This window comes from Humulus lupulus, chromosome 4 (assembly GCF_963169125.1).
Source record: "Humulus lupulus chromosome 4, drHumLupu1.1, whole genome shotgun sequence".
Taxonomy (NCBI): domain Eukaryota; kingdom Viridiplantae; phylum Streptophyta; class Magnoliopsida; order Rosales; family Cannabaceae; genus Humulus; species Humulus lupulus.
The window spans coordinates 8,923,741-8,938,211 of record NC_084796.1 but is presented as its reverse complement, the minus strand read 5'-3'; the positions used below and the strand labels follow the sequence as shown (position 1 = coordinate 8,938,211).

General features: G+C 35.4%; 1 protein-coding gene across 1 annotated transcript; it reads right to left on the bottom strand.

Annotated features, from left to right (window-relative positions):
- Positions 1-9,436: 9,436 nt before the first annotated feature.
- On the bottom strand, positions 9,437-14,471 carry LOC133831865 (uncharacterized). Its single transcript, XM_062262273.1, has 5 exons — positions 14,249-14,471; positions 12,541-13,820; positions 10,696-10,968; positions 9,694-10,582; positions 9,437-9,519 (listed from the first exon to the last, which is right to left on the bottom strand). The coding sequence occupies exons 1-5, from the start codon at positions 14,469-14,471 to the stop codon at positions 9,437-9,439; spliced, it is 2,748 nt and encodes a 915-aa protein (XP_062118257.1).

The window sequence follows — 14,471 nt, the reverse complement described above, 5'->3', positions numbered from 1 at the left end:
AAATAATATGCTAACTTGTTGCGGGTGTTGTTTAGCTTTTTGAATATGCTTCAATGATACAACCAATATATAAAGTATTGGTAGTAGGTAATATTATGGAAACTAGTAAACTAATCATTAATTTATTCCATATTAGAAAAATAAATTGTATTTTATGGTGTTTTTCTTTATTTAGTAGTACAAAAGTTCTGCTAGTGGGTTGTATTGTGAAAGCCAGTGATCATCATCAGTCCAATAAACTATACTTTTGCGCTCTTATCTTTACTATAATATAACAATATAATATTTATTAATAGGATGATAATGTTCATAGATATTTGTCAGTTTCCATTCAAGTCAATGGAACTTTATAATAGTAATAATATAATTAACAATAATAGATAATTTCTCTCTCTCATCTCCAATTACTGCTGGCTTGTTTGATCAAGTTCAGTATGAACCAATTAAACTAATTAAGCCTAGAAGGAATTTAGACGACAATTGAAATACAATTGCAACCTCGAATGAGAATTTTTCAAACATTACAATACACAACAGATTTTTGCATGATCCTGGGTCTTAAAAGAAAATAATTCTTAACCAAAGAAATAAAAGTTGCTATGGCCTTGCCAAGGGCAGAGCAAGCTTTCACAATACAAGATGAAATATTTCTATGATGCTATAACAATAAGGCATCAACAGCAAAAGAAGTTGCTATGGCTTCACCAAGGGCAGAACCAGAACATGAGACTTTTTGGCTGCCATTATTGCTTCTTGTAGAAAAAGATGAGTAGACAATGAATACCACAGGCATTGGAGAGAAAATTTACTATGTAAGAAAATGAATATGGTAGAAGAGTATTCGACAGTTCAACAAAGAAAAATACAGATAAAGAAACAACATCTGTTTGATGCACTTAGCTTCATTCAAAGATAAAGGAACATTGCGTGTTTTTAAGACAAGATTTTCTTTTGAAAAAGTTTAACTTTGTGGCTAGTTTGCTAATAATTAATAGAGACTGATCAATTCTAATATTAATACTTACTTAAGATTACCTCCAATGAAAGGTCTTGGATGTTACTAATACATAGAACATATAGTATAAAAAAACGTGTACCATGAAATATATATACAATAATACAACTATACATGTGAAGATACAAATCAGATATCAATTATTGAGAATACTACTGCAAAAATATGGGAAATGACCATGCTTTTTAAGGTAGGGAAAACATAACAACTTTTTTATAAAGGTGCATATATCTTTATCTTTATACTAGGTATAAAAAAACGTGCAATGCACGTTATATTTTATATTTTTTAGAAATGATGTAATATTCAAAAAATTAATTGGATAATAAATAACATGATTATCAAAATGTACAATATTATTTAAGTAGAAAGTTGTTGTCTATGTGAAGAATTATTTTGAGACATATTTTCAAACAGTTATTGCTTCAATAACATATAATATATTAAACTTATAACTGGTTAAAACCAACTTAAATGAAATAATTGAGCTCGACAAATTGGGCAAGAAGGATTTCGACGAAGCCAGTTAACAATACAGTCGACATGAAACAAATGTAAACATTGTGGCAAATGTGCATAGCTCGTTCCCACTTCAAATTCATCCAAACGTGCAGGACAGGTCTGCTCTATCTGTTCATCACCTTCTCCAACTATGAAAGTAATAACAATCAAATCCACAATCTCCATATTATTCCAATATGGAAACCAATCCTCAATTGCCATGTATGTCTCAGAGTCTCAAAGTTTTATCTATCTTATCTATCTGTAAACATTCTTTTTTAAATAGTCACGAGACTCTGATTAATAGCCAAAACATAAAAGTTAGACTGTGTTCGATAATAATGATATTAGTAATTTATAAAAATTATTTTTTAAAAATATTTATAAGTAACAAACTTTAAAAAGCACAACTAACAATGTATCATATTTTTAATAATAAAATGAATAAAAATATGATGCATCAGGCCGCACTTGTTAATAATAAATGAATTAATATTTTAATATCATGAGTTTGAAATACAGAGGCAATTAAAATGAGTGAACTCTTTTACAGAAAAATGAATAAAATATATTATGCTCATAATACACCACTCGAGAATTCCAAGATACCAGTGAAAAAAAAAAACTTGATCTAATTATGGTTCGAATAACACAGGTTATGGTTCTTCTGAAATGATGGAAAAAAAACTAATTAGACAATTCTGCTAAGTAATCTCGAAAAAAAGGTGAGGCAGTGAGTTTGAGGCTTTGAGTGATCTCGAAAAAAAGTTGAGGCAGTGGTCAAGCTCAAAGACACGTTAAATACATACACTAAGAAGCTGTTTGGAAATCCATATTTCTTTGGGATTGGCTAAAATCGTGTATTAAATCCCTATTTTTATGAGATCTTTATTTAAATAATGTCTTTTACTTGTATTATTATTATTATTATTATTCGGGTATTCATTTGAATTTAAATTTGAATACATGTTGTAACTTCCCTAAACTTATGGGTAGATATTCTTGTAATCAAGTTTATAAATAGCTTGGATCTGGTCATCTGTATTCACGCATAATTCGGTATAGAGAAACGCTCTTTGAAAATTGCTTTTTTCTTGAAGCTTTAACACCGACTTTGATAAAAGTGAATTATTGTTTAATTACTCTACATTATTAAGTTGACGAAAAATGACATCAACCAAAATTTAATATCATTATAGTTCTTAATGTACAGTAAAAAAGTACTAATATCATATATACATACTAATATTTTTGTGATAATTTTATACAAATACTTGCTCATTAAAAGAAATTACCAAAAATAAAACACTTATTTTATTTAAGGGATTCTTTTCATTTTTACGTACGTTTTTATTTTGTTTCAGTTTTATATGTGTATTTTTTCAATTTTACGTTAATCTGTTTTTTTTTAATTTTATTAATACGATTTATACGGTGAAACCTCTATCTCACTTTCTTCCCTCTCTCCCAGGACGCCCACTTTTTACCCTTTCTCCCAACATGTTTGGTTCAAAGACCAATAAATTAATTTGTTTATAAATATGTAAGTATTAAGGATATGGTCTTTATGTGTTTGTTTTCTTTTCTTTTCTCTCGCGTGTCATGTGTGTCTTTTGTACTACGTCTTCGTGTAAAACTGATCAATGGTACTTATAAATGACATATATATACTTACTTCTGTGCATTTCATTAAATGCATCATTATATTGACAAGACGGAAGAGTCTATATCTACCCTAAATTTATATATGTCCTCAAAATACTTCCTACTCCATCCAACTATCATTTGACTAAATAAACCTTTAAATTGTCAAGTCATCCAAAGAATGAAAGAAACAAACCTCCTTTGTCACATTTTATTTTTTGATTTATAACAAGCTAAAATAATCCTATTTGTACTAGAATCTAGCTAGAATATCATATGTAGTCACGTGTTATATTTATTGATTCTAATTATGATCTCAAGTTATCAGCATAATTTATTTTATATATGTTCATATAGTTTTTATACTAGAACAAAAGCATGTTGCCCTTATGTAAATAAAGATAAAAGTCATTTTCTTTGTAGCCAGCTATAACATGATGATTGTGACTCTTTGGACTTCACTACAATAATGAAAACACATACATTCATTCATCTCAGCCATGCTCCAATAACCAATGTGTCATATACTTATATAAATGTTATAAACAAAGTAAATGATAAATTAGAATTATATACACCACAAGAAAAATACTTTATTGCGGTAAAAAACCACCGAGATACGGATATCTTGGCAGGCCAATTCTAAACCGCAAATTGTGGTGCGGTGTAGTCAGTTTTATGAACACCCCTACCACTAATATGTCCTTTTTTATATATAAAATTTCTACCGTGGTAGGGTATGTTTTGTACCCATAGCCGACAAAGAATTCTTTTTTTTTTTTAACTGGAGTTATTTTTGGATGGAAATGCCATTTTGAAATTAGTTTAGCTTTATTATAAAAATACCAATTCTTAGGCCATGAAGCCTTTCCATGTAAATGGCTAGTCCAAGTGCAATCCACTGCAACTGCTAATGTGAGTTATACATATGAATTACAAATGCAACCACATGCAACCTAAAGCAACCCATGGCTAGTCCAAGTGCAACTGCTAATGTGAGTTATACATATGAATTACGAATGCAACCACATGCAACCTAAAGCAACCCATGGCTAGTCCAAGTGCAACCCACTACAACTCCTAATGTGAGTTATACATTTGAATTACGAATGCAACCACATGCAACCTAAAGTAACCCATGGCTAGTCCAAGTGCAACCCACTGCAACTCCTAATGTGAGTTATACATATGAATTACGAATGCAACCACATGCAACCTAAAGCAACCCATGGTTAGTCCAAATGCAACCCAGTGCAGCTCCTAATGTGAGTTATATATATGAATTACAAATGCAACCACATGCAACCTAAAGCAACCCATGGCTAGTCCAAGTGCATCCCACTGCAACTCCTAATGTGAGTTATCCATATGAATTACGAATGCAATCACATGCAACCTAAAGCAACACATGGCTAGTCCAAGTGCAACCCACTGCAACTCCTAATGTGAGTTATACATTTGAATTACGAATGCAACCACATGCAACCTAAAGTAACCCATGGCTAGTCCAAGTGCAACCCACTGCAACTCCTAATGTGAGTTATACATATGAATTACGAATGCAACCACATGCAACCTAAAGCAACCCATGGTTAGTCCAAATGCAACCCACTGCAGCTCCTAATGTGAGTTATATATATGAATTACAAATGCAACCACATGCAACCTAAAGCAACCCATGGCTAGTCCAAGTGCATCCCACTGCAACTCCTAATGTGAGTTATCCATATGAATTATGAATGCAATCACATGCAACCTAAAGCAACACATGGCTAGTCCAAGTGCAACCCACTGCAACTCCTAATGTGAGTTATACATTTGAATTACGAATGCAACCACATGCAACCTAAAGTAACCCATGGCTAGTCCAAGTGCAACCCACTGCAACTCCTAATGTGAGTTATACATATGAATTACGAATGCAACCACATGCAACCTAAAGCAACCCATGGTTAGTCCAAATGCAACCCACTGCAGCTCCTAATGTGAGTTATATATATGAATTACAAATGCAACCACATGCAACCTAAAGCAACCCATGGCTAGTCCAAGTGCATCCCACTGCAACTCCTAATGTGAGTTATCCATATGAATTATGAATGCAATCACATGCAACCTAAAGCAACACATGGCTAGTCCAAGTGCAACCCACTGCAACTCCTAATGTGAGTTATACATTTGAATTACGAATGCAACCACATGCAACCTCAAACAACCCATGGCTAGTCCAAGTGCATCCACTGTAACTCCTAATGTGAGTTATCAATATGAATTACGAATGAAACCACATGCAACCTAAAGAAACCCACGGCTAGTCCAAGTGCATCCCACTGCAACTCCTAATGTGAGATATCCATATGAATTACGAATGCAACCACATGCAACCTAAAGCAACACATGACTAGTCCAAGTGCAACCCACTGCAACTCCTAATGTGAGTTATACATTTGAATTATGAATACAACCACATGCAACCTCAAACAACTCACTGCAACCTCAAATGCAAGTCCAATGCAACTCCATGCAATCTAAAGCAACCCAATGCAACACAAAGCAACTTTTAAAAAAAACTCTTTGCAAATTTCATCATTATGCAACTCATGCAGCCTGAAGCAAACCTCAAATGAAAGTCCAATGCAACCTAAAGCAACCCACTGCAATCTCAAATGCAAGCCAATGCAACTCAATGCAATTTTAAAAACTCATTTGAAAATTTCATCTTTATGCAACTCATGCAACCAAAAGTAACATCAAATGTAGGCTCAATACAACCTAAATCAACCCATTGCAATCTCAAATGCAAGCCCATGCAACCTAGTGCAACTTTAAAAACTCATTTGCAAATTTCATCTTTATGTAACAAATGCATCATCAAATGCAAACTTAATGCAACATAAAACAACTTACTGCAATCTCAAATGTAAGCTCAATGCAATCTAAAGTAACTCACAACAATCTCAAATGTAAGCTCATGCAACTTAATAACTTATATGTTAATTTCATCCTTATTTAACTTATGCAACCTAACTCACTGTCTATATACATATAATGCACGTATATAATATATGTTGTAGTGAGATAGACATGCATCCTTATTGTTGTCACCATTTTAACTTTAATTTTCCATCTTTCCATGTGCATCACAGCCAGCCAATTCCTTTCATTGAGCCATTCAAGCTAATCGATGCACTAAATATAATACAAAAGAAAAAACAAGAAATGGAAAGGATCGATGCATGCATGTGTACAAGAAATGTGATGAGAATATATTTGTTCATAAAAGTCAAAGTGGAGAGTCAACAACACTAGGCAGCTAGGCTATAGGAAACAAAGCTAAGAAAATGAGAAGGAGAAGCAAGAAAACCAAAATGAAAAGAGCATCAACGGCAGAAGTGCCAGCGGCGCCGAAAAGATAAGCGGGAGCACCAAAAATGACTTTCTTATCAATTTCCTCCATCAAAATCGATGGCAACCCCATAATATATTAAGTTTCACAACCACAACCCACCTAACTTTTCTTCTTCTTCATTCATATCCCATATGGGTCTGGCTCTAACCAGAATAAATGACAACAATAGTTAGTAGAGGAGATACCGTATATTTGAAAAAAATACTTAAGATTATATATTAATGAAATATACTTTTAGAAACCGTATAAATGAATAAAATGTTTTCAATATATGTATTAATAAAAAAAATCCCTTTAATAAATTATAACAAACCACCAGTCAAATCACAAAACGAAACATATTTTATCATATATGGTTTATGTTAAATTAATTTTTTTCTTTTAAATTTGGTTTCCCGTGCAAGTGTTTTGTAGGTTTTGTTTAAAATTAGTAGGAAAATATAAAAGATATAAACATGAACATAACATTAATATAGACTGAATACTAAAAGATTGTTTATACTTACCTTTTAAATGTTGTTCTGAATCTTTGGGCTGCACTGATTGATGAATTGCCCAGAGCACCGTATTAGATGTTTTAAAAATTAAATTAAGTTTATTAACATTTCCCTTTGTTTTATCTGTTCTATTTTATTAGTTAAGAGTTTGTTATTTATTCTGTATTGGCTTACTTTAGCCTATATATATATCCAAAGGCTCTTCATTGTAAATTAATCAAGTTTCTTTTGCATAATGAAATAAACCCTTTTTTCCTGTTAAAGTTTTCTACAAACAATTGATTACTCTTCGCAGAGTCAATCGAAAATGGAAGGTGTTATAATATATTTCTGTACGTATGTTCTGTATGTATCACCCCTAAAAATAAAACGAATCCAAACCCTAATCGAATATTAACAAAATTTAGGCCTTTAGTATACAATATGGGGAATTGAAGATGAAGGGTTAAATTGAGAAATACCGAGAGCTTGGCTTTATCGTTTCGGTCCTGGGTATGAGACTGAGACTCCTTCGTTACATAGGTTATGTGTATCTATTTGAGACTCCTTCGTTTTGTTATTTATTTGTTTATCTATTTGTAATGTGTTACTGAATGCGAAAGGTTGTGTACTCCTGAAATGTTGTGTACTCCTGAAAGGATGTGTGGCAGTCAGAATCCCGTGATCCGTAAGGGGAAAGACCGGGTAAGCTGTGCAATCCCACACCGCCTGGGGAAGGTCAAGTGTGATGATTCTAAGACTGTGTATGTATGGGACTACACAGTTGAAGAGGGCTTAAATGGATTGATGGGTACTACCTATATCAACAAGATGCATCTTCTTTTCGGTAGCCCATCACTTAAAAACTCCAAAGTTAAGCGTGCTTGACCTGGGGTAATCTAGGGATGGGTGACCTCCTTGGAAGTTTTCCTAGGAAGCATGTGAGTGAGGACAAAGCACGCTGAAAAGACTCGTGTTGGTTTGTAGGGCCAATCGTCATTCCAAAAAGCAGCCATAGTGACGTGGGGCGTCACAGAATGTGTACTCCTGAAAGGATGTATACTTCTTAAAGGGTACGCAAGGTTATTTACCATTACTGTTAAACTATAACTTTTTTTTTAGCATATTTTGTTAAAGTCATACCAAATTCTGTTAAACCATACTAAACTCTGTTAAATACAAAATACCGTTTGATAGCCATTTATATTAGAGGTAAGATATATTATAAAGGTACATATTTGAGTGACAAATGGCTTATTAGTAGAAATTTATGGTAAGATCAACTATTCTGTGTAAATGGTGTCTCAAAAGGAAAGCATTCTGGTACGTTTTCAGTGAACATTATATACAAATCTCAATGTTCCTTGATCAACTGTGAGGGACACATAAAAACATCAATGATTGAAAATTAAAGGAAACAAAGCATCAAACTAAGAGGCATTCACGCCACTGAGGATTTAAGCAGCAAAGCGAATGAAGATTTAAGGAAGCTGCCACAGTACAAGAAGAAATGCCAATTCCAGATCAGAACAACATTTTGAGGATCTTCTCAATCAACATTTTGATTGAGAGGTATTCATTTGAGGATCTTCTGTCTTTTTCTTTGAATTGTGTCACCGGAACAACATTTTCAGATCAGAACTCCTTGACAATTCATGGCATGTTCATTCAAGAAGGATGTTTCTTTGCGTCCTTTTCGCCACTACTTCTGCTTCTTGTCCATGTGATGATGATTCCTTCTACAAGAGAGGTCGTTTGTTTAGCAAAACAAGATAAAATTCAAGAACAAAATGTGGATTTACTTTACCAGACAAAATATTAAGTAGGTAGATAGGGTCAAATAAAGAAATTGTTATCAGACCGATTATTATTTGAACATTTATTAAAATTATGCAGAAGAATAACAGCAACCTTTGAGTTCTTCCAAGTAAGATTCATCCAAGGGGTACTTGTATCCTTGTTGCATTTCTTTTATGTTTATGATGCTCTTTTCAGATAGACGTACCTCAACTTCCTTAGTACATCATCTGTTTACAAGACATACTGTAATTACGAAAGGAATATCAAATTAGTATAATTATGAACTGAAATATAAATCATCAAAAAGACTAATTACCTTGATAATTCATTTTTTTTTTAAAAAGGAGATAGAGGTCAAAATAGACCTCCTCTCAATAACATTGTAAACCCCCACTTATGGCGGAGGAATACTGTGGTAACAAAGGGAAAGTAAGAAACAAAAATTACGACCACAAATACACCTACTCCCTGCGAAGGTCCAAAAAGAAAACACCCTCAAAACCTTTCGTTCTATACACCCATGTGGCTACCCAGAACCTGATTTTATCCCAAAGAGAGTCCACTGAACAAGAGGACTCTTCAAAGATCCTACTATTCCTCTCCAACCAAATAACCTAAAAAGTTTCCAGGACGGTACTCTACCATAAACGCGCCATCCTTTTTCCTCCCTTTAACTGAGAAAGGAACAATTGCGCACAAGAAAAAGGCATACACCAAGAGACTCCGAACTCTTTTAACACTTTACTCCACAGAGCACTAGCGAAAGAACACTGACTCACTCTCGTTTTTACAATTAACACACCAATTTGGCGACAAGTAATGGAAATGTCATCTCATCTGCAAATTACCATGGACACTTAACTTGTCTAAAAATAATAACCACCCAAACACTTTAACTTTAGAAGGAACACCACTCTTCCATAACCTCTTCGCCCATGAAAACTCTGGGCCTAAATGAGCATAGGCCAAACTGTGAAAGGTCATCTTGCAGCTGAAAACATCGCTACTGTCTGGTTTCCAGATCCTTTTATCCTCCAAAATAGCCGGAAGATCCACAACCTTAAGTAAAACTAACATCTCAATCAAGGTAGGAACCTCCCTATCAAATAAATTCCTTCTAAATCTGAAGTCCCAACCTAGTCCACCTGATCTACTACGATCCTCCGCCACTACCATATCTTTGATCAAAAAATTTGCAGCCTCGGACACCCTGAATAAATCATTGAATTTCGACTTCAAGGAACAGTCACCAAACCACGTATCCTCCCAAAAACAAATCCTGTCGCCCCTTCCCACTTTGAAGTAAACCAAATGCCTATAATCCTCATACAGAAAAGTGATGTCTCTCCAAGGACCACGAGCAAACAATCTATCCCCACAATATGTATCCCAGCGACCACCATTATCACCATACCTACTTTTGACCACCCTATGCCACAAAGACAATGTTTCCAAGGGAAACCGCCACAACCACTTCATGAGAAAAGCCTTATTCCTCAATACCAAATTCCCAATCCTCAAGCCCCCGTGACTACGAGAATTACAGACTTCGTTCCAGGAAACCAAGTGATCAGCCCCTGACTTGTCCGCACCTTCCCACAAAAAGTCACACATCAATTTCTCAATAACCTCCACCACATTCTTAGGAATACGAAAAAGCGACAAGTAGTACACTAGGAGTGAAGACAAAACAGATTGAATAAGAGTCAACCTACCACCTCTAGACAGAAAAGCACTCTTCCAGGAATCCAACCGTTTAGCACATTAGAGATAACAGGGTCCCAAAACCCTTTGGAGCGAAGGGAAGCCCCCAAAGGAAGGCCCAAGTACTGAATTGGCCACTGGCCCACTTCACAACCAATCTCACTAGCTTTCCGATCTACCAACTCCGTCTGCATATTAATTCCCAACAGCTGACATTTCTGCAAATTGATAGATAACCCAAACACAACACCGAATACCTTAAGAATATCCAAAAGCAACAACAAGGACTCCTCATCATTTGCAAAGAAGATCGTATCATCTGCAAACTGAAGGTGGCTGACGTCGACTCTATCTTTTCCCACAGAGAAACCTCTAAAAGCCGATTTTAGCCTTATCAACCATTCTGCCCAAAACTTCCGCTACCAAAGAAAACAAGAAGGGAGACAAGGAATCCCCCTAGTGAAGACCCCTATAACCTTTAAACTTTCCCCTTGGATGCCCATTTAAAAAGACAAAGAAAGACATGGAGGATAAACATCCACACATCCACCTCCTCCAAACTTCACCAAAATATTTCTTTTCCAAAACTAAATCCAAGAAGCCCCAATCCACACAATCATAAGCTTTAGTGAAATCTATTTTAAACACCTAACATTTTCTTCCTTTGCTTCTGTATTCCTCCACTACCTCGTTTGTGATCAAAACTGTGTCCAAAATCTACCTTCCTTCCACAAAAGCACCTTGATTTTCGGCAATTGTGTCTGAAAGAACTCCTTGAAGTCTATAAGCCAACACTTTTGAAATAACTGTTAGGAAAATATGTATTGCCTCAATGGAAATGGTAAGAAAATATTACAACTCTATGCAAAATATTACAATAGACAAGGATTGATTAAATAAAGTGTTACAACTCTATAACTGAAAATACAAATAAGATTAGAGAAAGAAGAAGAAGAGGATTGAAATAGAAAATACAACTCTTGACAAAAAAAATACAAATAAACTTGAGGTAGTAAAAGGAAAGATGTAGATGAGATTACAACTCTTAAGCAAAGATACAAGTAAATATAACAAAAATGATATGAAGAAAAACAATAGAAGAACAAGAAGAACAAGAACAAAATAATAAGATACTTTCACTCACACAACCAAAGTGAAGAGTGTTGGGGATCACCAACTTGAACAAGGTTTGAAACCTTTGTCCAAAATCTTATTTCCCCCTAACTCAAGCACTAAGGGATCTCTCTCAGATTTTGGAAATGCTTTCTGGAATTATCAAGCCTCAAGGTGTTTCTAGCCAAGTGCTCTAATGGATAGAAATGTTGTGTCTTACAAGTGAACAATAGGCTCCTATTTATAGAGTTTTGAGACACCATTTTAATTTCAAATTCCACCAACCCCCATGGCTGTTACCAATGATTAATTTGATGTTTATGGAATTAAAATAGAGATTTGGGAGTTACTTGGCTGTTGGAAACGTTCCAAATTGGAAAAAACCGAAGTTTGGAAAATGGTGTCAGCCACTCAGGCCGCGGCCTGAAAAACACGAGCCGCGACCCACGGTGTGTTTTTTGCCTGTTTTTCCTCTTGAGCCGCGGCCTAAGACATTTTTTCAGCAACCAATTTTCCAACTTTGCCAAAACGTTCCAAATTCATTCCCATTTGATTTTGTAACTTCCATACACATTATGGGAGTTAAAATCACATCTCTAACAGTCATATCTCTTATGAATTTAAGAAATTCATCTCAATATTGTGTAACAACAAATTTACACAATAATGGGTAATATTTGGAAGTTACAAATTTGTGATAAATTTGTAACACCAAATATGTTACATATTTGGATATTTCACATATATCTAAATAATGTAACTCTCTATTATATGTTACAATTCACATTTATTTAATCTAAAACATTATATTATAAAATAATATAATATTACATTATATTATAAAATAATATAACAATAACTTTGTACAAACTAGTGACCAGACTAATAGGCTTATAGTCCCTAACCCGACAGCTGTTTAATTTCTTAGGAATAAGCCAAATGAAGGTTTCATTGGTCCTTCCATGAATGACACCATCCTTGAAAAAACCATGAAAGACGTCCAGCAGATCATTTTTCATAACATCCCAATTCTTCTGATACACTGCCATGGAAAATCCATCTGGCCCCGGGGCCTTAGAGCCATCACACGCAAAAACCGCTTGTCTAATTTCGTCTTCCGAAAATGGACGCTCAAGGAAAGAAGCCATGACCGAAGGAATTGGAGACCAGGAAATCCCATCCACCCCAATCCACTCTCTCGAAACTGCCGAATACAAAGACGAATAAAAACCCACAATAGCCTTTTCAATATCAGGGTCTTTATCCCAAACATTTCCATCCTCTTCCTCAATCCTAGAGATGAAGTTCCTCGCTTTTCGAGCACTAAGTATGCTATGGAAAAGTTTGGAATTAGCATCCCCTTCCTTGGCCCACTGACAATTCACCTTGAACCAAACACTTATCTCTTCCTCAAAAACAATTTGCTGCCAATCCTCCTTCACCTTTGAGTGTTCCAAAAGAAGATGCTCATTCCACGAGCCCCCTTCCTCTAATCTATCCATCTCAAACAGTCTCCTTTCCAGTAATAGTTTTCGCATTTTCCTTTCCCCAAAGACCTGTCGACTCCACTTCTTAATATAATCGCGAACAAAAGCAAGCTTTGACATAAACTTAAATCCCGACCACCCTTGCACTTTAGCCGAAGCCCACCAATCCTGTAAATTACGAGAAAAATCCTTGTGCTCCAACCAAGTATTATCAAATTTGAAAGGAGAAGGCCCCCTAGAAGGTGGACAAGAATCCAACACCACCGGACTATGATCAGATACTGCTCGAACCAAAACTTCCTGACGAATGAAGGGATAAAATTCTGACCAAGAGGGAGTATGGAAGAACTTATCCAGCCTACAACAAATTGGCTTTTGCCTATAGTTTGACCACGTGTACCACCCATTTTGAAGCTTGGGATCAACCAAATTTAATTCTCTAATCAAAGCATCGAACATCTTCATACTCCTAGTATTATAAATACTATTCAATTTCTCCTCAACTCTTCTAACCACATTAAAATCTCCTCCAACACACCATTTATCCCCACAAATAGCACTCAGCCCTGCTAATTCATCCCAAAAACTATCTCTGTTACCATAGATTACAGGACCGTACACACTTAAGAACCACCAAGGGTCCTTCCCCTCAGCCTCCAAGCAAACCGAAACTGAATAATCCCCGACTAAAGAATCAATTACAGAGACACTCCTCGTATCCCAAACTACCAAGGTACCTCCCGAACGGCCTATCGGTTGCTGATAAACCCAAGCTTTAAACCTAGATCGCCATATACTTCCAATGAAACTCCTATCTATTGACACCTTTTTTACCTCTTGTAGAACAATAATGTCTGGATTAACTTTACAGATAGATTCCTTGATCGCTTTTCATTTTCCTTTATTCCCAAAACCCCTCACGTTCCAAGAAAACATCCTCATAACTCGTAACTATTCCCCACACCCTTCTTTTTCCTGTTGTCATAGTTAACATTGAAGCTCAGTTTGCGTAATTTCCAGTAACTCTTCTAAGATAGACTTACAGAATCTCCTTTATTCCCCCCCCCCCCCCCCATAACATATGGTACCACCGAGATACCCAAAGAAGCCACGGATTTAAGAAGTCTAGATGACTCGCTCAACTTATCATCTTCCCTGCTCCTAATTGTGTCCAAAGAGGCTGGCTTTTCCTGCAAAGTACCTCCCTCAAACAACACCTCTACGCCCTCACCCCTGTCTACCACCTCAAGCTTAGCACTTTCTTCAAAACTATCTCCATCCCACAAGTTCCTCACCTGTTCAACACTATCCTCCTCGTCCAT